The 26,970-nt window shown below is 34.7% G+C and overlaps 2 protein-coding genes across 5 annotated transcripts in view; one reads left to right on the top strand and one right to left on the bottom strand.

Moving 5' to 3' along the window:
* The window catches only part of LOC136034331 (nardilysin-like), a 36,202-nt gene extending 35,165 nt beyond the window's left edge, over nucleotides 1-1,037 (bottom strand). The window contains exon 1 of the mRNA XM_065715464.1: nucleotides 898-1,037. Coding sequence (XP_065571536.1) covers nucleotides 898-950 — 53 coding nt within the window. The 5' untranslated portion in view covers nucleotides 951-1,037. The remainder of the gene's footprint in view (nucleotides 1-897) is intronic.
* The window catches only part of LOC136034960 (mpv17-like protein), a 33,093-nt gene continuing 7,138 nt past the window's right edge, over nucleotides 1,016-26,970 (top strand). Inside the window, exons 1-4 of one of the 4 annotated variants that reach the window (XM_065716513.1) lie at nucleotides 1,016-1,098; nucleotides 6,085-6,290; nucleotides 10,259-10,397; nucleotides 21,021-21,152. In XM_065716513.1, the coding sequence (XP_065572585.1) occupies nucleotides 6,175-6,290; nucleotides 10,259-10,397; nucleotides 21,021-21,152 (387 nt within the window). In that variant the 5' untranslated portion in view covers nucleotides 1,016-1,098; nucleotides 6,085-6,174. Of the gene's footprint in view, nucleotides 1,223-6,084; nucleotides 6,291-10,258; nucleotides 10,398-21,020; nucleotides 21,153-26,970 lie in introns of all 4 variants that reach the window. The other 3 variants (XM_065716511.1, XM_065716512.1, XM_065716514.1) reach the window with 3 other exon arrangements.

The following is a 26,970-nucleotide window of genomic DNA, read 5'->3' on the forward strand; positions in this document are numbered from 1 at the left end:
AACATCTTGGAAACATCTCCATCTTGTAGTTCCATAAGCATTCTTAGGGCTTTTTTGAGCTCCAAATTTTGCCAAGTGTGCAAGTTTCATGACATCTTCAATGCCTTCTGAAACTTGTCATCCATCTTGAAATATACTTCAGATATAAATTTGTTAAAACATATTCAAATATATTAAATATACTAATTATTTTCCTTTGATGTTCTTTTGTGGAATAGTCATCAAGTTGTTGACCCTTAGGGACAGGTGTCCCTTCAAAAGAACAGCTTGTCAGAAACTACTTCATGTACCAGCATTGTTACTGTTGGATACTAGCCTCTTATCAAATTCTAATTTAACAATATCTAACTATACTCTGATTTTTTTTTCTACAATTTTAGAAACACATTTGATAATTTTTATAATATTTTAATAAAAACCCACCTTTCACCCCTTTTTGGACCTCTCTCACCAATCTTGGCCTAGCAACTGAACCAAGTATCACACTGCCTTGTGCAACATATTGTTTGATATGTCTTGAACTGCTGAATAATATAAGAGATGGTATATGCAGATTGAAACCAAACACAAGTCATTGCTACCAATCAAAAATGCTTGTCCTCTTAAAAGGACATCTGGGCTTAAAGGGTCAACATGTTTCCTTTTTAATAGTTCTGGTGAAATCCTAGGGAATGGGATAGCAGGAAGTCAATTAACTAGGATTTTACCATAGTTATGATTCTAAACTTCCAAGAAAACCTCTACGAAAATTTTATCCTATTATCGTCTGTTCATCAATTAGTTTGTCTAGCAAATTATTCAAGGAAACCACACATTTACCAATTGGACACCACAAACAATAAATAGGCTACGTAAAAAAAGCATAAACACCAACCAAAGCTTTTCAAAAGAGCCTACCTGTACAGCTTTTTGTCATTCTCAGACTTCAGAGGCTGTTCCATAGTAGCCATAGCCTAAAACTAGCAGGTTTTTCAATTTCAAATTATGGCAAAAATTCATCAAAATAGATGGCAGTGAAAGAAAGAGGTGACTTTCGATAAGCACCTTTCAAGAAGAACCTGAAAAATAGGAAGCAGAAATAAATGCAACAAAAACTGTGTAAGCTGTATATATATCCGTCAGCTGATCTGGTTGATTTTCCAACAAGTTCGCTCATTTAGTCTTCTTTATAAAAAGAGTTGTTCATTTAATCTACCCAAAAGAACTTTGAAGTTCTTGGCAGGTAATGTTTATACGCTATTAGCCTAAGTCTAGCAGATTATTTGGACAAGGTTTAGGCTATATCAACCACTGTTCAGGTAGCTAAGAAGGAAACTTACCTTTGCAGTCAGAATTGTATGCTGAATTCAAGTTTAACATTCATATGTGTCATAGAGGAACTAGTATCCCCACCCCTATAGGCTACTAATTTGGGATTTGCACATTAAGAGTGGCTGGGGTAAAGTTTACTTCTGATGCAAATGAATGTTAAATTTGAATTCAGGATGCAATTCAGGCTCTAAAGGCAAGTTTGACCTTTACCTTCCCCTTAATGTGATAATACACCTTAAAAGTCTATTAATATAAATCTTACCCTTTTATCCTCCCAATGTGTTAGTATATACCCTGAGTATCCATCCAAAATCTGTGTCATTTTCTGCCCTCCAATCTCTTGGAATGATCAAAAGAACTATCTCTAGTAGACACCTAAAAGTATTTATGAAGCTTAATAAGGCATTAGGCTAATTTGCCCATGCCTAGAGGTTAGAATGTTCCTGGTGTCATCCTACTTCTAGAAGAACACAGAAATACTACAATGAGACCAACAAAAAGCAATTAAAAAGTTAAAAGCCTCAAACAAAGAACACTTAGCCTATGTTATTTGAAGCTTTTTAGGTAAATTTATAGCAAACAGTATAACTGGTTTTTGTATACAGTGAATATACCACTTATATTCAGATGCCTTTTTTATGCTCTTTACAAATATGATAATTGCTTCTAATGGAAATTTAAATTTAACCACTTTTTAACCTAAACTAACCTTGTTATTAATAATTTTAGCACTGAGAAAATGTAGGATTATTTTTTTAGTGGAAAAGATGGTGCTGAGAACATATAGTATTATTTTGCAGAAAATGAGCAATAAGTCATTCTCTCATTGAAAATCTGTCATTTTGAAGAGCTCAAAAAGTGCTTAAATTTGAATTTGCAATTGAAGAAATTATTATATTTGTAAAGAACATGAAAAAAGCATCAAGAAGTATGTTCAAATTATTGGTAAGTCAGTTAAATGAACTGTCATAATTTTTTGAAAATTTGTCATTATTAAGAGCTAAAAAGTGCTCAAATCTGAATTTTGGGTAGAATTGATTTTTATATTTGTAAAGAGCGTTGAAAAGGGCATCAAGTGCCATATTCACTTCATACAAAAGCCAGTTATACTGTTTGCTATAAATTTGCTGCTTTTTATTCTCACATAACCTACCAGAGCAGACCAGGTGACATGATTATACCCCCTAAAAATTAATAAAAATAATATTTTTCCTGTTCTCCTTACCCCCCCCCCCCCACACACAGAATGTTTTGTGACTAGAGGGTATTCCAAGAAACACTTTTCAATCTAAGAAAAAAAACATTTCTTTAGCCAATAACTAACAAACTTGTAGAATCAACTGTCTGAAAATGCAGCTGTTGCTGATTCAACAGGTGTATTCAAGTAAAACACCAGCAAAGGTTGACTAGAGCAAGAGTTTCTGTACAACTAGGAAGTTTTTGAGTACTCAGTGAAAATGCAGCAAGCAACCACATCTAACAGCCTACAGAAATCATCATGGAGCTCTTTACAAATATAATAGTTCATGACAATATAATATAACAGTTCAGCCCACTGTAAACAAAACTTTATAAAGACCTGAACATAACTTTTACAAATTCTAAATTACTTATTATATCATTCCTAGAAGCACTTCAATTATTTTGAAACCTCTCCCCCTTTAATGTGAAAAATATAGGTAAACATGTACAAATTTAGAAACAAAATTTGCAGTTTTCAACATAATTTAGCTAAGCTAGCCTAGGATGAAAGTGAAAAAGTCACTTGATGCCTCTTATTATGCTCTTTCACAATTCAACAATTGCTTCTAGTGAAATTATATTTTGAACCCTTTAAAGGGCTTCTAAAGGTAAAAAGTTCTTAGAAGCCTAGCCAAAATTTAAAAACATGTTTATTAAAAATAAACTGTCTAGTGAGACAAAATTGCCATTTGCAGCTGACTTAAAAAAGGTTATTATTATTCTGTTTAATCTTGATAGTAAAATATCATTTGAAAATAAATTTGCAAGATCTTTTTGTTTAAAAAGAGCCTAAAACCCCTCAAGTATGACATTGCATCAAAGTGCAGTCATTTTGAGGGTTTTTTTGCTCTCCTTTGCAATTTTTGTAAATTTATTTTCATAATAACATTTTAATTTTTAAAATAATGAATATAATAATTACCTCTCCTATATCAGCTAGAAAAGAGCAATACTTTTGGTTGTTCTTGGCTGTTTTGAGCCCTTTTAGCCATTTATGGGTCAAAAATTTAAGTTGCTATGGCCTATTAAAAAATGACCCTTGGTCAATAGTAACCCACATTAATTTTTTGATCCTAATTTGCACCAAAATAATAGGTACATAATTGGAATTGCTATGGCTAAAATATCTGTTAAGAAAACTTATAGTCCCTAGGCTTGAATACAAAGGAAAATCACTTTTGTTTTGCATAGGAACCACATATGTGTCCTCTTTTTCCTGTGGTTTTCCTTCTTCACTGCTAGACGGTACTAGAACATCCTACTCTTAAAGGCTCATTGTAGTGGAAAATTGCTATTTCAGAATCAATTTTTGGACAAAAAACTGCATATTCACATACATGATGAATGCTCTTGTAATAGTAGGTTTCAAGTATACTTTAAAGGGTGTCCTGGGTGATGTGGTCTGTTCTTTACTAGTTCTGCTAAGAAAAAGCCAAAGGCTTTTTGCTCTGCAAAATATATGTTACAGGTACTTTGGTTAACAGTCAGACTAGGAAGATCACACTCCAAATATACTACACATTTGGCATCAAAAAAGTCAATCAACATTGTTTTAATGTTTGATTTGAGTTGGCAACACTTTCTTTTGTTAAATGATAATGACCTTTTCCATTGGCTTAACTGTTGTTTATTTGTGGGCTGCACCCATAGTACCTATGAAAAAAAGCTATTTAGTCAAAAGGTATTACTATTTTGGATAATATTCTTTTTTATCATCTGTCAGTACCTGAGGAACAGGCTGCAACCCTATTTTATTCTAATCCTTGGGCAAAGCTTCACTGTACCAAGCTCCAATACATCCCACTAGTCTTAAACAATCAATTGTCTTTCAGCAGCCTTTAAGCACAAGCTTTGAAGTTTTTTTCATTGTTTTTGTCATGCTGGCAATAGATAGACATCAAGAGCAAGATTTGTCCTCAATCAACATGTCTCCTATGTAAATCAAGCAAACTAGTTGTATAAGTAATTTAGACCCAGTGTCCTCATTCTAGCATTTTTACCAATTAGATAACATGATTTCATAGTTGTGTGTTCATCATCTATTTTTGTTGCTGGAACAAAAAACAGTATTATTAGAAAAAACTGCACTGCAGATGAATGTAACAAGCCAGGCTGGCAAAACAGCTGGTCTTTTGTTGATGACAAGTTTTGTAGTACATGTCTAGGAGTGTTATTGCATGCTCCCTTGTTGATGATATTCCAGTTTCTTTTGGGTACCCTCTTGTATTGTCCTCTAATTGCAATTTGCCCTAAAGTTGATTTTATCTGTAAACCTTCTACCAGCACAATCTCAATATTTTACTCAGAGCTTTTCTAGAGAATTCCAGAAACAAATTAATTCAAATAACATTCTGGACCTAAGTGGAAGGCTTTTTAATAATTTAAGCTTTCAAATTTTTGAATAGCATTGTGAAACAACATTCAACAATACCTAAAGATCACATCTGCTTTCCATATTAAGAGTGTAGGAGAATATTTTCAAGTACTCTGAATCTGATTGTGTGAATTTCAGTATGGTTACTTAATTTTTTGGGATTTTTTTTTTCTTTTTTCAAAATTAGGCAAATTTTCTCAGCCTTTTAGCTTTTCATGGGTAGTCTAACAATTTTGGCAACCCTCATTCCTTCACTATATGTTCATTACAATTTACATGCTTGTCTGACTGGTGCTTTTACCATTTGAAATATTCTTTTTTTTTTGTCATTGAGAGATATCTGCTATCCTCCTTTTTTACCCCCTTAATGTTATGACGCTAGGTCAGACATGTAAGGTACATTAACCAACAGAGCCTTTTTGTCTATAGCCAAAAAATATGAATGATACTGTGTTTTTTTTTGTATTGTTGTGGTTAAAGAGCTAGTTTTATTTATTTTTGTTTGACAAGCAATGCTGTACATTCTTCTTAGCACTTCCAGGGGAAAGTTTTGGTTTATTAAAACTCTATTAAGTCAAGAGGTAAGTTCTTAAGAGTTCTTGAATGTAGCTTACAGTATGAGTCTCAGTTGGTCTTACTGCCAGGTAAGTATAAAGAACAGGGGAAGGTGGCTTCAGGCTTTTTTCTTTAGAGAGAACAGGGCCTGGAAAAAAACTATTTATATTCCCAAAATTCCCTATTTTTTTCTTAGGGCAAGGGAAACAGTTTTATGTTAATACTCTAAGGGTGTTCAGGGTGATGTGGATTTTCTTTAGATGTTGCTAAAATAGATTATTCAAAAAGGTGTATTTGGTAAAAGATTGCCCTTATGGAAACTGATCTAAGACAATTTGATGCTGGGATAATTTATTAGTATATTAGATAATCAAGCTCTAATTGGTAAGTTCTTCAATGCCAAGATTGTCAGCACAAACACAAAATCAATGTTGAAATTGGCATAGATGATTTTTTTTATAAGTCATTAACTGGAGTGTTTTTTTTTTTTCACTTGGTAGAGGTTTGGTAGTTTTCTTTTCATCCTAGACAGGTTGGTATGTGATTTCCATGATCTACAATAGAAATAATGAATCCTTTTCTGTTTATGCTTTGTTTGATAGAATCAAAAGAATCAAAAAGATATGCAACTGGGAGTATCATAAGAACATTCTGAAAATCAACAAATAATTGAAAGGGAATTGCCCTTTACTATGGTTCATCATATATTCAGAGGAGTTGTCACTTATGCTTGTCTTTGGCCCACATCAGAGCTCACCCGTCAGGTTGGCCAACAGATACTTGAAGGGAAAAAGATAAATGAAGTTCGGTGAGTTATTCTTATTGCTTTTGAAATTGAAAACCTCAAAAATAGGAATAATCTTAGCTTCAATTCTTTGTTGTTCTGCAGTTTTGTTTTAATAGGTGAATTAACAGCCATGATTGTTTGTATGTGGGTGAGGTAGAGAAACTTGCCAGCTAGAGGGAACTGCAAGTTACCCTTCTCTCTTCTGCTTGCCAACCTCTGCCTGGGATCTTAAAGTATTTTATTCACTTAATGCCAATGAAGTAAATGCATTCTAAGACCACACTGGCTATACATGACATCTGACTAAAAAAAAAAATAATAAAGAAACCAAACAAGATTGATTTTCATCCTTTGACTTAAGGCTCCTGCCACATTATATATGAGTAGAGAACATAGCAACTTTGCTCCCCCAGGTGGACCAATCGCCTGCTATGAGGGGGGCCTTAGTAGTAGTAATATTTGCCATGTTGAACTTCTGAAGACTGTCCTTCCATTTGGTCTGAGGTCTACCCCTTGGGCATAACCAACTGCAGGATGTGGGGTCAAAGTCATATATAATTCTAGCAGGGGTTGTTGGAGGCATCTGAAGGAGATGACCAAACCATCTGAGAGTTTGTCGGGTAATTTGTGTTGCAAGTGGAACTTGATGAGTAAGGGTAAGGAGCCTTTCATTACTCACTGATTACTTTCATTATTTTCATTACTTTTATTACTTACTAATTTCTTACAGAACAAGTTTTAATATCGCTCCTTACTTTCAACTAAAAAAACTTATTTTTTTAAATTTGATTTCTGAACGTTTTTGAATTATTGCAAATTTTGAATCTGGTTCACTGTAGGCCTATATGATTAATTAAAACGAAATTTGCATATTAATTTTACTTTTTTAACGAATAATAACCTTATAATAACCAAAGTTTGATTTTCGTTCCAGTTATTTAAGAATGGACTCTTGAATCACAAAGGCTTTTTAATTAGAATAATAACCTCTTTTAAAAGTTAAAAATGAAACTTTACCGTAAGAGCAAGCTATTGAGGAGAGGCAACCCCCCTCATATATGTAATATTTTCTGTTCGTTTTAAGTTTTAATGTGGCTTCTTTCTTTCAGTTGAAAAAATTTGTTGTTTATTTAATTGCTGATCGTTTTTTAAATAAATGTCAGGAAGTCCAGCTCCCACTCCATGAAAATTCTCTTCCCCCACGAGGAAATTTCTCCATGGAAAGATTCTCCCGCGTAACTTAAATTAGTGATATTTGTGGAACTAATTTTGTAAGTAATAGTAACAAAACGGCCAAAGAGGTCGAGGCTATTTTTATGAAAACGAAAGTCACAAGTTAAGCAATTCTCAAATAACTGAAATGAATGAAAGAAAAGATCTTTAAAAGATATATGCAATAATTTATGTTCATTTTAAGTTTTAATGTTATTCCTTATTTTCAGATGGAAAAAAACTTGTTTTTTTTTTTTATTTAATAACAACCACAAGCCAAAGACATACATTATCTTTGTTTAATTATCACATAAAAAGCGTCGTTATGAAGCTGCTTAAGATAAAACTAAATGCTATAATTGGCCAGAAAATAGCACAAACTAATTATTGCTCATATCGACTATTTTTAACAAATTTGAACTTTCAAACAGTTCGTGGTAACGAACTGTAGTAAGGAGCGACCCGGCTCAATAGTAACCAAAACTCTAAAAAATGGAATTTTGATACCAATAGCTACATCAAAAGAATCGCATTTTAATGCTGGTTTTAAATATATAAGTTTCATCAAGTTCAGTCTTACCCATCAAAAGTTACGAGCCTGAGAAAATTTGCGTTATTTTAGAAAATAGGGGGAAACGCCCCCTAAAAGTCATAGAATCTTAACGAAAATCACACCATCAGATTCAGCGTATTAGAGAACCCTACTGTAGAAGTTTCGAGCTCCTATCTACAAAAATGTGGAATTTTGCATTTTTTGCCAGAAGGCAGATCACGGATGCGTGTTTATTTGTTGTTTTTTTTTTGTTTTTTTTCCCAGGGGTGATCGTATCGACCCAGTTGCCCTAGAATGTTGCAAGAGGGCTCATTCTAACGGAAATGAAAAGTTCTAGTGCCCTTTTTAAGTGACCAAAAAATTGGAGGGCACCTAGGCCCCCTCCCACGCTAATTATTTTCCCAAAGTCAACGGATCAAAATTCTGAGATAGCCATTTTATTCAGCGTGGTCGAAAAACCTTATAACTATGTCTTTGGGGACGACTTACTCCCCCACAGTCCCCGTGGGAGGGGCAACAAGTTACAAACTTTGACCTGTGCTTACATATAGTAATGGTTATTGGGAAGTATACAGGCGTTTTCAGGAGGATTTTTTTGGTTTGGGGGAGGGGTTGAGAAGAGGGGGATATGCTGGGGGAACTTTCCTTCGAGAATTTGTAATGGGAGAAGAAAATTTCCATGAAGGGAGAGCAGGATTTACTAGCATTATTTAAAAAAAAAAACAATTAAAAAATAAAAGTGAAAAAGCTTTTTCAGCTGGAAGTAAGGAACAGCAATAAAACTTAAAACAAACAGAAATTATTACCCATATGAGGGGCTCACCTCCTTCCAATACCTCGCTCTTTACGCTAAAGTATTTTCAGTAATTTCAACTACTTATTCTACGGCTTTTGTGATTCAGGGGGTCATTCTTAATGAATTGGGATAAAATTTAAGCTTTAGTGTAAAGAGCGAGGTACTGACGATGGGGCGAATCCCCTCATATATGTAATAAAAGCATGAGAATACAAAAGCTCTTTACGTAAGCTAATTTATAGGTTACGTAAATCTTTTACCAATAAAAAGATTCGTAAAAAATTAAAAGTTCTAGTTGCCTTTTTAATTAACCAAAAAATCGGGGGGCAACTAGGCTTCGTCCCCCGCTCTTTTTTTCTCAAAATCATTCGATCAAAATTATGAGAAAGCCATTGAGCCAAAATAAAATATGCAAATTTCGTTTTGATTATTCCTCTGCGGAGAGCCAAAATCAAAACATGCATTGATTCAAAAACGTTCAGAAATTAAATAAAAAAAAACAAGTTTTTTTAACTGAAAGTAAGGAGCGACATTAAAACTTAAAACGCACAGAAATTACTTCGTATATGAAAGAGGCTGCTTCCTCATCAACGCCCCGCTCTTTACGCTAAAGTTTTTTACTGTTTTAAAAAGAAGAATTGAGAGAAAGAGTCAAACTTTAGCGTAAAGAGCGGGGCGTTGATGAGGAAGCAGCCTCTTTCATATACGAAGTAATTTCTGTGCGTTTTAAGTTCTAATGTCGCTCCTTACTTTCAGTTAAAAAAACTTGTTTTTTTTTATTTAATAATGTAAAGAGTGAATTATTGACAAGGGGGCAAACTTCCTCATATACGTAATACGAGGGGTTTGCCCCTCGTCAATGCTTCGCTATTTGCGCTAAAGTCCGAATTCTGTTCCAATTCTTTAAGAATGACCCCTGAATCACAAAGGCCGTTTAATTAGAATAATTAGCTCTTTTGAAATTAATAAAAATACTTTAGCGTGAAGAGCGATGCATTGACGAGCGGACAAATCCTCTCATATACATAATAATTTCTGTTTTTTACGGAATTTCGTTTTAACGAAATTTTTCGTTTTTATAATTTCGCTTTAATTCTTAATGTTGCTCCTTATTTTTAGTTGAAACAACTTTTTTTTATTGAATTTCTGATTGTCTTCCCCATGAAAAATTCCTCCATGGAAAGATTCTCCCATCTAGTCAAATCCCCCAGATTCACCACCAGAAAAACCCCCACTGAGAACGTCTGTATACTAACTAATAACCAATAATATATGTAAACAATGGGCAAAGCTCATAAATTGGAGCCCTTCCCTTAGGGACTGTGGGGGATTAAGTCGTCTTCAAAGACATAGTTATTAGATATTTCGACTATGCTGAACAAAATGGCTATCTTCAAATTTTAAAATAATTGTGCGTTTGTGTTTCAGGTACAAAGAGCTGAATGTATCCAGGGCGGTAAATTTTGCGCTCTATGGTGGGTTATATTCTGCTCCAGTTGCATATCTTTGGATGTCATTTCTGGTTAAAAAGATACCAGGAAAAAAGCTGCAAAATGTTTTATTGAAGGTCAGTTCTTTCTATTTAGATCATTGGAACGCACAGTTTTCTGGATTCTTTATTTTATTCCTTAGTTTTTGTTTATTTCATTTCTTCATATTTTTTTTTATTCTTCTGTTTGTATAGACAACTGTAAAAATATCTAATCTTGTTTCTGAAAGGCAATTTAAATTTATTCGAGAAATCCTTTTTTTTTTTTTTTTGCTTAAGAACTAAGTAGGTTCCATGACCACACTGCCTATGTATCACGTAAAAAGAAAGAAGACACAAAAAAAAACAGTAAAAATTTCAGCCATTGAATAATGAAGAATAAACCATATATTCTCGTAAAAACCTCAGCTAAGCTGTCCTTAGTAATACAAAAAACTACACATAAGAAACCACTAACCTTTAGAAGCAACTTTTTCAAAAGTAAAAAACAATAGACAAGACCATAGACAAAAGACATAGAGAATAGACAAAACAAAGACCAAAAACCAATAGACAAAACCATTCAAAACTTATATTGGGTATGAATTCTTATCAGTGCTTTGGATTGAGTTAGTCAATGATACACAAATTACACAAAAAATGCACAAAAAAAAACACAAAATACACAAAAAAAGCTCGTAGTTTCAAAAATTAGTCTTTTCTGTGGAATTTTATCTTTTTTTTAGACCTTCAAGGGGGTTTTTACGGGGTATCTGGTTTATTCTTGGTCATTTACTGGCTGCAATTTTCTTCGATTGGCCGGTCTTTTTTGTTCTTTCTTTGTTTCTTCCCATATTAAGAACTAGCCTTTTTTTTTGGGGGGGGGGAGGGGTATTTATTGGCTTTAAATTTCGGTGCTGAAAACGGGCACTTGATGTTGGTCTAAAATATCATTGGTCAACACAGCTTTGATTTTGCAAAAAAGTTTTTGTGTGTCTGTATTGTTTTTTTTTCTTAGATTTGATCCTTTTTCGTTGCATGTTCATGCCTCATTATAGTCTACGGGCTTTCGTGAAATATTTTAAACAAGCCGTTGGAAATTGTGTCCGTTTTAGGTCTTTTTGTTTGACAAATAAAATGTGACATTTTAGTTGAATTTTTGACGCTAAATTCGAAAATGAGATCAGAAATTTCCTATTGCCCAACTTTTTGTGCAAATTATCGAAAATTTGCTATTTTCCTAAACTTGTGTATTTTTACTCTTTAGAAAAATAGCTTTACTTCGTTTGAAATGTTTTCCTGAAACTACTTATTAAGAGTTTTACGAGTTTTTCTTTCACATTTTTTAGCTTATCAAAACAGTTGCATGGACAAATTTTGCTATTTTGTTTTCAAATTAAAGATTCTGCTAGAACTTTTTTTTTAATTATTCGAAAACCCGTCAACTGGAAAACTTTGGATGCAATTTATTCTCTAAAAAAAAATTAATGTTTTCCTCATGATTCCATTTTTACGGTTGTTTTTGAATGATTCCATTTTGAACTTTCAATTGCATTGCATTGAAAGCACCATTTCATTGGAAAAAATCGCGTTGACTATTTTGTTTTTTAAGTCAAAAAATTATTATTAAAAAAACAACCTACTTAGAACTTAGACCCACCTGGGCCATATGTGGCGCATATGTTTATCCACCAAGATGGCTCCAAGGTCATCTATGGCATGCTTAGTCTCCGAGGCCATATGCTGCGCATACGGCATCCGATGATGTTTCTTCACATATATGGCATTGTAACTGCAACAAGTACATCTTCCCATTAAGGTCTTAGTAAAGTATGCGCACATCCAAGGTCACGGTCGTACAAGCGTCTGAGCGTGCGGCTCGTTAGGTCTGTAATGACTTTTCGCGAATCGACGTTTCATATTTCGAACGTTATTTTCAATATATTGTCAATTTCAACATCTTTTCGAACGACTTTAATCTTTTTTCTGTCTTGATGTTTAGCTTCTATTACTTCCTAGCATAAACCAGAACTGACATGGGGACGATGCTGATAGGTTGTACTTTTAAGCGAACTTAAATTTCGACCTCCTTTTTTATCTTACTTATTTCGACCTCCATATTAATTTAGAGGCGTTGTTTGTCTGTTAGATGCGTTGTTTGACTCGCCTATTTTTCTCTTAATCTCACTTTGTACTTTTCCTATCTATTTGACCCGTGCTTCTGAGGTGTTCATTCGAACGGACTTGCTCTATTATACGATTTCTGCATAACAGTTTAAGGGGTGAATCCGATGTTACCATATATTTCGTCTGGTCAATGTTGACGTTCATTCAAAGTCGCTCTGCTTTTTCGCTTATTTTATACAGGAGCTCTTAGAGTTGCTAAAATTCACCATTTTGTTAAACCTCTGTGTTTTGACTCTTTCAAAAAGTGAAACTAGTTCTATTGAAATATGTTTCTGTTGCTGCCTTTCATTCTGAGTTTTAAGTCTGGGATTATATTTTTGAGATAAGCCAAAATATTTGCATCAGAAAATTTTTTCTAGACAATTTATCTTTGAAGCCAAAGCACACCTACTCCCCCCCCCCCAAAAAAAAAAAAATGTTTGAAAAATTGGACAACTGTAGAAACTGACTGCATTTGAGAATTCAGCTGAAAAAACTGGATAGACAGCTTACATCCAAACTATGATTATCGGTTTTATACAATTCCACGTGTTTGTCAGTATCATCAGTTTTATGTGTTTATTTTTTTTTATTAGTTTTACAACAGCTGTGTATTTTCTAGGATGCTGGAATCGGGGCTATGATTATTTGAAATGTTTTATTATAAATGAGAATTTGATGTGAGGGCGGAAAACTGTAAAATTGGGTTTTATGTACTTCGACTGCTTTAAACGCGTCGCCCGTCTTAACCAGCGAGTGTATTTTTTATTCAAACACGTGGAAAACAATTTTTACGATCAAGCCATAAGACTACTTTCCATTATGTTCAATAACATATCGTCACTGTTATGCCCAAAATCATATTTGATATTTTATATTATGAGATAACTTCTAAGAACTGTTAGATAAGCTGCTCTCAAAGGGAAGTACAGAAAAGCAGCGTATATTCGATGATACTTTGGTCCTTCTTACTTAAGTTGCACTGCTCTCCCCCCCCCCCCTTTGAGAACAGCTTTACAAATTGCTTTTGGTAATGGTCTAAGATGTATGAAAATGACAGATACGACCCTTAATCGTAGTTGTGATGATTGACTTCAATGGGGTTTAAGCATGGTTTTGGTTTGAATGTGTTTCAATTTAGTTTATTAAAAGAAGTTATTGTTTGTTTTTGTGTTTGTTTTTTTGTTATTTTGTTTCTTATTACTATTTTTTATCGTTGTTATGTTTTTTTCTCATTTTTCTCATGTTTTTATACTGAAAAAAGGCTTGAGCGTTGTTCAGAAATACCACGGATACCACACAGTTCCGTTTTTGCTAAATAGCGGAAGTTTTGCGTCAGTTTTAATTCATTTTTGGCTGCATGCTCATGCTTCAAAAAAATCTGCAAACTTTGCTTAAATGTTGTAGCTGAGTTGTTGAAAACTGAAAAACTTCTGAAGATTCTACTGGTTGCCAAATTAAAGACGTTGCAGAAGCAGATAGAATTTGTTGGTTAGAAGCTACCCTGTTATCTAATATCAGAGAATTTATCCCTTATCCTAATTTAATAAAAAAAACAAGTTTTTTTAACGGGAAGTAAGGAGCAACATTAAAACGAACAGAAATTACTTCGTATATGAAAGGGCTGCTTCCTCATCAACGCCCCGCTCTTTATGCTAAAGTTTGACTCTTTCTCTCAACTCTTCTTTTTAAAACAGTAAAAACTTTAGCGTCAAGAACGGGGCGTTGATGAGGAAGCAGCCCTTTCATATACGAAGTAATTTTTGTTCGTTTTAAGTTTTAATGTCGCTCCTTACTTTCAGTTGAAAAAACTTGTTTTTCTATATTTAATTTCTTTAAATAGAACGTTTAAAGAACGTTTTTGAATCAATGCATGTTTTGATTTTGGCTCTTCGCAGAGGAATAATTTAAACGAAATTTGCTTTTTTTTTTTTGGTTAAATGGCTTTCTCATAATTTTAATCGAATGATTTTGAGAAAAAAGAGCGGGAGAGGAAGCCTAGTTGCCCTCCCATTTTTTGGTTAATTAAAAAGGCAACTAGAACTTTTAATTTTTTACGAATCTTTTATTAGTAAAAGATATACGTAACTTATAAATTAGGCTACGTAAAGAACTTTTTATTCTCATGTTTTTATTACATATATAAGAGGGTTCGCCCCCTCGTCAGTACCTCTCTCTATACATTAAATCTTAAATTTTGTCCCAATTCATCAAGAATGACCCCTGAATCACAAAAGCCACAGAATAAATAGTTGACATTACTACAAAAACTTAAGCGTAAAGAGCGAGGCATTAAGAGAAGGTGAGCCCCTCATATGGGTAATAATTTCTGTTTGTTTTAAGTTTTAATGTCGCTCCTTACTTCCCGTTAAAAAAACTTGTTTTTTTTTATTTAATTTCTGAACCTTTTTGAATCAATGCATGTTTTGATTTTGGCTCTCCGCAGAGGAATAATTAAAATGAAATTTGCATATTTATTTTTTGCTAAATGGCTTTCTCATAGTTTTGATTGAATGATTTTGAGAAAAAAGGAGCGGGGGAGGAGGCTTAGTTTCCCCCCCCCCAATTTTTTGGTTACTTAAAAAGGCAACTAGAACTTTTAATTTTTTACGAATCTTTTTATTAGTATAAGATATACGTAACTTATAAATTAGCTTACGTAAAGAACTTTTGTATTCTCATGTTTTTATTACATATATGAGTGGGTTCGTCCCCTCGTCACTTCCTCGCTCTTTACTCTAAAGCTTAAATTGTTGTCCAAATTCATTAAGAATGACACCCGAATCAGAAAAGCCGTAGAATAAATAGTTGAAATTACTACAAATATTTTAGCGTAAAGAGCGAGGCATTAGGAGGAGGTGAGCCCCTCATATGGGTAATAATTTCCGTTTGTTTTAAATTTTAATACTGCTCCTTACTTCCCGCTGAAAAAACTTTTCATATTTATTTTTGCATTGTTTTTTCTTTTAAATAATACTAGTAAATTTTGCGCTCCCTTTATTGAAATTTCTTCCCCCATGACAAATTCCTAGATGGAAAGTTCCCCCAGCATACCCCCTCTTCCCAACCCCTCCCCCAACCAAAAAATTCTCCTGAAAACGCCTTGTACACTTCCCAATAACCATTACCATAGGTCAAAGTTTGTAACTTGTTGCCCCTCCAACTGGGACTCTGGGGGAGTAAGTCGTCCCCAAAGACATAGTTATAAGGTTTTCGACTACGCTGAATAAAATGGCTATCTCAGAATTTTTATCCGTGGACTTTGGGAAAATAATTAGCGTGGGAGGGGCCTAGGTGCCCTCCAAATTTTTTAGTCACTTAAAAAGGGCACTAGAACTTTGCATTTCCGTTACAATGAGCCCTCTCGCAACATTCTAGGACAACTGGGTCGATACGATCACCCCTGGAAAAAAAAAAACAACAACAAACAAACAAATAAACACGCATCCATGATCTGCCTTCTGGCAAAAAATACAAAATTCCACATTTGTGTAGATAGGAGTTTGAAATTTCTACAGCAGTGTTCTCTGATACGCTGAAGCTGATGGTGTGATTTTTGTTAAGATTTTATGACTTTTAGCGGGTGTTTCCGCTTATTTTCTAAAATAACGCAAATTTCGTCAGGCTCGTAACTTTTGATGGATAAGACTAAACTTGATGAAACTTATATATTTAATATCGGCATAAAAATGCGATTCTTTTGGTGTAGCTATTGGTATGAAAACTCCATTTTTTAGAGTTTTGGTTACTACTGAGCTGGGTCGCTCCTTACTACAGTTCGTTACCACGAACTGTTTGATCTAATACACCTTATCTGTTTGTGATGCTTTTTTTTGGCTGGATTTGCTTATGCTAGAGTCATTTTATTTCTGTAAAAAAAACTGTGTTTTCTTTTATTGTCATATTTTTTTTTCGTTTTGTTTCTGTTTTATTTCCTTTTTTTATTCTGTTATTTCCTATTATTAACCAAATTTTACAATTTTAGTGATCGAGAGAGCTCTATGCCACGGAGACCACCTCTCTCAATAGAAAGTACCAGGATTATGACGGTCTCTCCTAATTTGTAAAATTTTCAAATAATTCTGCTACATTTGATTCTTTAGGAATTGTTCCTACTGGCTGACAAGGCTTTCGAAATCTGTCATCAGTCGAGTTACAAGGCGGACTGGTGGAATCCAACTAAACTTGGCCTGAAGCTACATCTCTGGTTTGGGTTGCCACACTAGATCTCTCCTCTTTGAGGATAAGTCTACATTTTATTATCTGGGTCAGTCGTAGGGAAATATAATATCTCAATTAAGCGTGTATGGGATCTACTTCTAGGGTTTTAGTTTCGTGTTTAGAGATTTCAGCTTCAATTCGAAAGCTTTTTTAGCAATATTTGCTAGAACCAGATGTGATATGAGCTTTTAAGGCTTTTTCTGAAGCTTGGTTCACAACCACGATAAATTATGGTGAGATATAATGCACATCATAATTTTGTCTGAAGTAATCTAAATTCTGCCTCAAGCTTCAATCGGGACATCCAGTTGCTTCACCATGAAACATAGTTTTATGCGTTTCACAATAGCTTTCACCAGTGAGTGTCACTATTTTTTATACTTCCTGGGGCCTCAGCTCCCTAGGTTTATTGTTCTAAATTTGCATTACTACCTTTCTGACTCCTTAATATAGTGAATTTTTGCTGTTCATATTTTGGTATGCTCCTGCCAAGAATTATGAATATTGCCTAGATCCATGCTCAATTATTGAGTCGCAGTTCCCTTCAGCTTTCAGTAATCTTTGCTATACATCTGTTCAATTGATACAATAACTAATGCAGTACATTGGCAAGTGCAAGACTTGAACCTTTATGAGCGGGAAAAGCTTGTTAAAAGGCTATGTCCAAAAAAAGACGAAATTTGGGCTTCAGTCACTGAAAGTTCTTTCAAAGTACGGGGTCCGTTTTTTACACCTCATCCACATCTATTAAACTTTTATCCGCCCTATCCTAGAATATTGTAGCCCTAGGTATGGCACTAGGGCACCAAAAGACCCTTGGTGTGGCACCTTGATCTAGAATCCAAGAAGTCTGACTAGTTGGAGAGGATTCAGTTAGAGCTTTAGTGATTACATCCGGGGAACCTAAGACTCCTTATCTGGGGCTACTTAGGGACTTTGAGCCTTGTCTAACCGCCGTCAGAATAATTGCGAAAACAGTAGATCATCCCATTTAAACAACCCTATTCGCTGGGATATTCTTTCAACTTTTTGTCATCCCCAGGTATAGACTCCCTTGGCAAGCGTCAGAACATGTTTCAAAACTACCACAGGAGATTCATCTCCTAACAAAACACATCAAACGCCACATATCACCTTCGTATGCTTATTCGAAAGAAAGGTTGAGATGGCTAAGAACCCTACAGTAGAAGCTTCATGCTCCTATCCACAAAAATGTGGATATTTTTACCCAGAAGACAGGTCACCGATGCGTGTTTACTTGTTTTTTTTGTTTTTTTTTCTTTCTGGGGTGATCGTATCGACCCAGTGGTCCTAGAATGCCATGAGAGGGCTCATTGTAATGGAAATTAAAAGTTCTAATGCCCTTTTTAAGTGACCAAAAAAATGGAGGGCACCTAGGCCCCCTCCCATGCATATTTTTTACCCAAAGTCACTGGAACAAAATTTTGAGATAGCCATTCTGTTCAACCTAGTCGAAAACTATTTCTTTAGAGACGATTTAATCCCCCACCGTCCCTGGGGGAGTGGCTGCAAGTTACAAACTTTGACCATTGTTTACATATAGTAATTGTTATTATGAAGTGTACATACGTTTTCAGGGGGATTTTTTTCGCGTTGGGGTGGGGATGGGTTGGGGGTTGCATGGGAGGATCTTTCCATGGAGGAATTTATCATGAGGGAAGATAAATTTCATTAAGGGGCCGCTATATTTCCCAGCATTATTTAAAGACAATCAAAAATTAAACGAAAAAAAACAATTTTTTTTCAACTTAAACTAAGGAGTAACATTAAAACTTAAAACGAATAGAAATTATCACGTATATGAGGGGTTCATCCCCCCGTCAATGCCTCGCTCGTGACGCCAAAGTATTTTTAGTAATCTCAAAAGAGCTATTTATTTAGCGAATTATTTAGCGTAAAGAGCGAGGTGTTGAGGAGGAGGCAACTCCCCTCATATACTTAATTATTTCTGTTCGTTTTAAGTTTTAATATTGCTACTTATTTTCACTTGAAAAAACTTGGTTTTTATATTTAGATTTTGATGGGTTTTTTTTATAATCCGAGGAAATGAGGCCCCACCTCCACGGAGAAACACCTCCAGGGAAATATCTTTTAGACAATTTAATCCCGGTGAAAATTTACCCAGGACAATTACCCTTAACAACTCTATGCGTAGAATTGAGACGGAAAAGAGAAGGCAAGACATGTAAAAATAATCTTTTATAGGAATTCATGCAGATTCCCCCAGTGTACAATTTCACCCCCTGAAGACTTCCCTCATGGGAGTTTTCCCCCATGGGAAAACTCCCAGCAGAAAATTCGTTTCCTTCCCACCCTAAAATGTGTTCATGCTTATCAATAACAAAACTGTAAACAGTGTGCAAGTTTTAGAGCTTAAATATCTTTTCCCAGGGGCTGTCGGAGGGTTCATGTTACATTCAAAGGCACAGTTATTGGGCCTTTCAACTATGATGAACAAAATGGCTATATCAAAATTTTGATCGGACGATTTTGGGGAGGAAAAGGTGGGGGATGGGGCCTAGTTGCCCTTCAATCTTTTAGGTCGCTTAAAAAGGAAATTAGAACTTCTCATTTCCGTTCTAATGAGCCCTCTTACGATATTCTAGGACGAATTCAACGATGAGATCACTCCTGTTGGAAAAAACAAATAAGCACGCATCCGCGATCTTTTTTCTGGCAAAAAATACAAAATTCTACATTTATGCAGATTAGAGTTTGAAACATCTACTGTAGGGTTCGCTGATACTGTGATTCTCATTAACATTTCTTGGCTTTTAGGGGGTGATTCTCCCTTTTTTCGAAAATCAGACACATTTTCCCAGGCTCGTAGACATTTATGGGTAAACTTAATGAAACTTATATTTTTGAAATCAGCAAAATATAAGCCGATTCTTTTGCTATAACTATTGGTGTCAAAATTCCGATTTTTAGAATTTCGGTAACTACTGATCCTGGTCCCTCCTTACTTGCAGTTCGTTACCACGAACAGTTTGATTGTCGACTTGATAGTAGCTATAAATAAATCAAATTATTAGTATTTATTCAGTTAAATTAGTAGTCATAATCCAATCGTTATTATATCCAATTTTTGAATAAAGTATTATTAAATTATAAATTAAACTATTAGCAACAATTAAGTTAATATCAGTTATTTAAATTTAATAGTCGAAATCTCAAATCATGTTTTTGAGTTTCTTCCGCTGTTTTTAAAGTTTGTGACCTTTAGCATAAATCCTTTTGGATACCAGCCAAAATTGTTCTTTTGAGCAAACACTGTTATCCCCACTCTAGCTCAGTGTGCTGCTCTACCCGACTGCCATAGTGTCATAAAGACGCGATATAGTATTAATAAGAATTAAATAATTATTTATAATTGAATGATAAATACCAGAAGACCGAGCTCTATTTGGTGACAAGAAAGACTTCATTCTGTTTTCTTCGGTAAACCTTTTCGTTTATTTATACCGACAAATTATTCTACACTACCGACAATCAAACTATGAATTTTTTAGCACAGACGCTTATCTTCAACAAAATTTATTATAACTGTTTTAAGTATTTGTGATGCCATTCCTATGGAAAATTGACTATAAAATAAAAATTCAAATGGAAAACTAAGCCAATGTAAGAGTCGAATCCGTGAACTTTGAATATGAAACCCGACGTGCTATCCACCTCGAACTAATATAGAAACGGAATGATAAGAAACGAATATTAATGTGACGTTATTCATATGAAAAATGTTTTTCCAAGATTAAGGTTCTAAATGAATTTTCCAAAATCTTGACTGAACTAGATCGTTTTTTACATCCCAGAAATTTTAGTATGCAAATTTTCAGAAGAAAAAACGTTGCTCTCGAGAAAAAAAGTTTACGGTGGAAAGCACAATTCCTTTTTGATTCCGTGACCAAATTGTTCTTCTAAGTAAAAATTAGTAATACCATTCAAACCCGGTGCACTGTTTTACCCGGGTATCACAGTGCCATAATTCCATTCAAAGTAATTCCATTCAAACCCGGTGCACTGTCTTATCCGGGTATCACAGTGCCGTAATTCCATTCAAACCCCGTGCACTGTTTTACCCGGGTATCACAGTGCCATAATTCCATTCAAACCCGGTGCACTGTCTTACCCGGGTATCACAGTGCCGTAATTCCATTCAAAGTAATTCCATTCAAACCTGGTGCACTGTCTTACCCGGGTATCACAGTGCCGTAATTCCATTCAAACCTAGTGCACTGTCTTACCCGGGTATCACAGTGCCGTAAAGATAGCCGTGTTTTAAGCCATCCTCTATGTATCTTAATTTTGCAGACACTTTGTGACCAAGTATTGTACGCTCCATTTTCTATTTGCTGTTTCTATACTGGAATCAACCTACTAGAAAAGAAATCGTTCAGTGATATCATAACAGAAATTAAGGCCAAATTTGCTTTGACTTACACGGTAAGTTTTTCCTAGACCTATAATTAATTTGTAGATACGTAAAATGATATGGGCTTTTCAAAATAAATGTGAAACGAAAAAATTAGTTTTTTCTTCTCATTTAAACTAAACATGGCAAGTTATTCCTCAGCCTATAATTAATTTTTAGTGATGTAAACTGATGTGGAATTTTTCAAAATGAACATGAAACACAAACCAGAAAAAAATAAGATTTTATGCTTGGATATAAAATTTATGTTTAAGTACCAAGGACAATAAAAATGACATCTGATTGTTAGGATTGGTTAAGTATGAATTTACTCAGTATTAGATATTTTACTAGAATGAGGAAAAATCAGGATCTCAATTTTTAATGAAAAGATCTCTATATGTAATAATGGTTTTTTTCGTAGTAATGAATTCAAACTTTAAAAAAGAAAGAAATATGGTTAAAATTGAGCTAAAAGATATGCCACCGAACAGTTTATTCAGCAAATTAGCAAAATTTGAGCTAAAAGATCATGCTACCGAACAGTTTACTCAGCAAATTAGCAAAAATTGAGCGAAAAGATTATGCCACCGAACAGCTTATTCCGCAAATTACGAAAAATTGAGCTAAAAGATATGCCACTGAACAGTTTATTCAGCAAATTCGCAAATATTGAGCCCAAAGATTATGCCAGTGAACAGTTTATTCAGCGAATTAGCAAAAATTGAGCTAAAAGATTATGCCACTGAACAGTTTATTCAGCTATTTAGAAAAAATTGAGCTAAAAGATTATGCCACCGAACAGTTTATCCAGCACATCAGCAAAAATTGAGTTAAAGATTATGCCACCTAACAGTTTATTCAGCAAATCAGCAAAAATTATGCCACCGAACAATTTAAGAAGGTGTTGTTATCTTTGTGAATCGAAGCATTATTAATGCTTGATTTTTTACGGATGAAAAGGGTCGTCAAACTTCACTAATTAGTTTTCTTATCTATGTCACGGTTCAGCATGGCAACACTGACGAAAATGTGGTAATGCTCAAAGAACTTCATAATTTGGAACAACCAAAAGAGAAATCTTAGAAAATCGTGGTTTTTAAGTGTGCATATACCTAAGGGTGGTGGGTTTTTTTTTTTTTTTTTTTTCTTTGGTACTTCAATGTTTACTTTATTTCCGAAATTTGTATTTTTGTGACAAGCCTACAGTTGTAAATTACACCGAAAAGATATTTTATCATTGGATTTGGCAGATTCAGATCTATGCATTTGTCGAACCAGAATTATAGTATTTCTGTGACTTTCTCAGAGAATGATCTACATTTGCTTAAAAATATGAAAAGTTACTATTTCGTATATTTCTGAAGGATCAGTGAGATAGATAAGAGATAAGATATTTACTTTCAAAACAATCTCTATCACGAAAAACAAAATAAAATAAAAAACTACACTTTAGCTAACCAAAAAATAAAAATACTCCGAATATTTCGGCCTTACGTCCGGAAGCCTTTCTCAACGTAAAAAAAAAACAACAAAAAAGGAGAAAATTGCAATAATTTAAGACTATTTTTAAGACATTATAAAAATGCCACGACAACTAAACCAACATAAAAATATAAACACTCAAATATATAAGAAACAAAAACTCACATTTTAAAACAAACACTCCCGCAACTGACTGTAACTTTAGAAAAAACTGAAGTAATTGTTTATATTGGCACTTTCCTCTGCCACAATCGATGTATATATGGGAATCTATTAAAAATGAAAAATATAAATACTTGCAACAATACGAAAAGAGGTCACCCAACCCCAAATCCAACCAAAATCTTACAGGTTAATGAAACACAATTATGAATTATAAATTGAATGGATTTTTTCATTTGCTATTTTAGCTGCCGTCCGTTGACTTCTTACAGCATTGACCATGCTTTGACCTCCGTTTGCAAGGTTATTACTTGTTTCAGGACAATTATGCAACTCAATACTCATTGAAGTTTTTGACTGGTCTTTAATTAAACTATTATAAATTGAATTTATTTTAAATTCCCCTTCATCTCTATTGATACTAATACCCCCATAGATAATCTTTTTTATTTCTATAATTTCTCTGAAACTTTGTAAAAGTCCTACAGACTTATCAACAATTTTTGTCTGATCAAATAAAATACTATGATGAGGAAAATTAAACACGTGATCCGCTATAGCGGATTCAAAACCTGATACTTTTTTGCCTAAGATAAGTAAAAAGCGATAGTTAAACCAGTGAGCCAGATATAAAGTCAAATAATATATCAAACTTAAGAAAACAGGAATTACTATGAATGAATAAACGAAACCGTTAACGAACAGCACTCAAAATCAATAAAGATATCAAACTTTAAAATAACATATATTGCAATGGATAAGATCTAAAACGAACAGAAATTACCACAAGTAACCCTTAAAACCTTTCCAAAATGGTATAATAGTCTCATGATGTAGTATTTTTATAATTACTTTGCTACTTCATCGTGGTAAACTTCCAAAGGACTTTCTTGGGCCTCCTTCATCACTACCCCAACATACAATTTTAAACCTCTTTTCCGATCAAAATATTTTACCCCTCCTGCCTTTGATCCCCCAAAGACAAAATTCTGAGGTCCCCCGCCCTTCCAGCACTCCTGGAAAGTTCCGACTCGATCCTTCAAGCCGTCTCTGATTGCATCTGCACAATTTTGATAATCCAGGTTTTTGATTCGCATAGTGCATTTTTAGTGCTAAATCCCATAGGGGCTTATGGTGCTAAAATCATAAGGTGGATCAGGTTTCTTTTAATGTCTGATCCTTCAGATCCGGATAACTATCCTCGATGTTTTGGGCAAGTCATGCACCCAACATCAAACAAGCCCCCCCCCCCCCTTTCCATTATCTTTAAAAAATTGACGGTTTGTAATATTTACGGCCCTTGCCTCAGTGGCTGGAAGGTCATTTTATCGCTGGATGTGTGTTTATTGGACCTGTTGACTATTTCGAACATAACACTGATCGGATGTTATCCGTGGTTCTAGGGGACGGGTAACAGAAGTGTGCGGGAGGAAGGGTGGTTTCCCTTCAATTACTTTCGAATTTTCAAAAGGGTTTTACAATTTGAATGAGCTCTCCAAGATTTTTGCGATCATTCCTTTCATACGCAGTGGCCAAAAAAAAAGAATATTACACCGAAGGCACATAACTTTTACTTTGGTAGCGTTGGGAGCCGGCATTCATCCCCATTTGGAAAACCCATTTCTCGTGGAAAATGTCACCCCGTCGAAAATACCCCTCCCCCAGAAAATTGTCCCTATCCTGTGGAAAATTCCTCCCCAATAACTCCCCCACACGCAAAATTCAGGAGCCAAAGAGAAAGTACAAAATATGTACCTCAAAATGTCGATCTGGTGTATTAAGAGATAACAAAAGGACCAGATATAAGAAAGAACAGTTTTAGCTCAGGGGATGGCTGGTCTTCAATTGCTTCCGAGTTATAAAAAAGGACTAGAACTCTCAAAAAATGTTCGTATATTTCCCAGTAACAAATACTCTCTGTAAGTAATTGATAAATTGTAAAACTTACAGTCATTTCCCTAAGGGCTTTGGGGAGTCTTGTCATCCCCAAAGGTATATTTATTGGACCTATCAATTATGGTGAACCAAATGACTACCTCAGGATTTAATTCCGATGTCTTGGGGGGGAAGGGGCAAGCTGCCCTCCATTCTGTTTGGTCACTTAAAAAGGAGCTTAAACTTTTAATTTGGTTTTGAATGAGTCCTCTCCCGATCCTCTATGACCCTTGGTTTGATACGGTCATCCCTGGAGGAAACTTGTTGCAGGTTTTATTGGACTTGATAAATACAGAATTAGTTCTAAGGGAGAAACTAGGGGACATAGCAATTGATGCTTAATCCTTAGGGCCGTATTCAGGACTTTTGTTTGGGGGTTTTACATTTTTCGGCTGGGGGGGAGGATACTAAAAAACTTTAAAAAACGCATCAAAAACGGGCATTTGTATTACGTTTCTACTAGTCAGACAAACATTTCTACCCCTTCTTGAGCCTTCAGGTAAATACAGAATTAGTTTTCAGGAAGCGGCATGGGGAGAGTGGTAGGTAGAAATTGATATTTAACCCCTCTTGATGCCTGGGAATATTTCTAGTCTAAGGTTTTGTTATGAAAGTAAAGAGTAACATTAAACACCAAAATAAGCAAAATTTATTCCGTATAAGAGGGGGCCTCTTCCTCATCCCCACCTCCGCGTCATGGTAGTAGAAACCTCAGAGGATGCTTATTCGATCAGAAATTGAGAGTTTAGTCCTTTTTTTGTAAGTCTAAAATGATCGGAGACCAACCATCCCCTAACCTAAAACTGTTTTTATATCTGGTCCTTTTGTTAATCCTTAGCACACCTGATCGACATTTTGAGGTACCTATTTTGTACTTTCTTTTTGGTTGCTCAATTTTTCGTGTGGGTGAATTTTCAGAGGGACTCTGTACTTCGGGGGGAGGGGGAGGGGTCTAAACGCCTAGATTTGGTAGTGTTAGAGCACCACCTCTCAGAGTTATCTGTGAGCAATGGGTAATATACGTAGTTTTAGAGCCATTTTGGTCGCGGAGCTGTACTCACAAGACTCTTCGACTATTCTGATCAAAATGATTATCTCGTAATTTTCATTCTTTATCATGGGATGTATAAGAGGGCCAGGAAATAATATTGGTACCTAGGGGGGTGGAGTACCAATCGCTTTTGGCTGTTGAAATTGACGTGAGGACTTTCTACTTCCAATCAAATGATCCCCGTCCCGAGTTTCTGCGACTACCTCTAACATATGAAGTGGATGGTGAAAAAAATTAATACATGGGAAACCTTCTGCTCTTTACTGAGTCAACACTATTCGATTTTAAGCCTTATCTTCTTATGATAAACGCTGTATATTAAGAATCAGTTTAGGAATAGAAAATCTTTTCAATTAGGCTCGCCTCTTTTGGTAATCAATCCTTTTTATTCCTATGATGCTCTTTTTATATGCCATCACATTACCATTCTTGCTTTCTCTTAGACATATGTTGTTCTTCACCAGGCAAGCGTGGCTCTGCAGCCAAAGCCATGTCCAATTGTAATGACCTATGAAAAGTAAGTCACACAACCAGGATGGCACTTCCCAAGTACACTTCGGATTAGCATTTTTTGTACATAACAGTTTCTTTTCTTTCTTATATTTTTCCCACTTTGTCTGCGTTTTAGCATTTACTTTCTTGTACGTTTGAAAGTCTATTTGTTTTCTTTTTTGTTGTAAGCTTGGTGGTTCATATGAACAAGTTATTTACTAAGAAAATGTTACTAAGAATTTTAGGATTTAAGCTTTTTTTGTGGAAAAATGAGGAGTGTTGGAAGTTTCCAATAAGCTTTCTTACTGTGCTCATCTCGCATAGTTAACACCCAGCTTATAGAATTCCATAAAATTGAAAGAAAGAAATAATTTTCATGTTAAGAAAGTAATCTCTGGGGGGGGGGTGTGTTTGGAAGCTCCAAATAGCCGGATTTCACTCATTCAATTCATAAGAAAAACTAAAGAATCTACATGTAAAAAAGAGGGAAAAATAATAATTGCTATGACATTAAAACATAACTGCTATTAACAAACGACCGCTGTTACTTTATTTTAGAAATTAAGGCATAAATATTTACATACCAAAGTATTCCTATTTATATACAAAATATAAATTTAGGCATAATTTTACGCCAAAGGGTCTTACCGCATTGACACGGTGTCTTCCATTTTTAAAATCACTGTGAAAACCGGACGTTTGGCTTTTGTTCTCCGTCGACACAG

Source organism: Artemia franciscana, chromosome 13 (assembly GCF_032884065.1).
Source record: "Artemia franciscana chromosome 13, ASM3288406v1, whole genome shotgun sequence".
NCBI lineage: Eukaryota > Metazoa > Arthropoda > Branchiopoda > Anostraca > Artemiidae > Artemia > Artemia franciscana.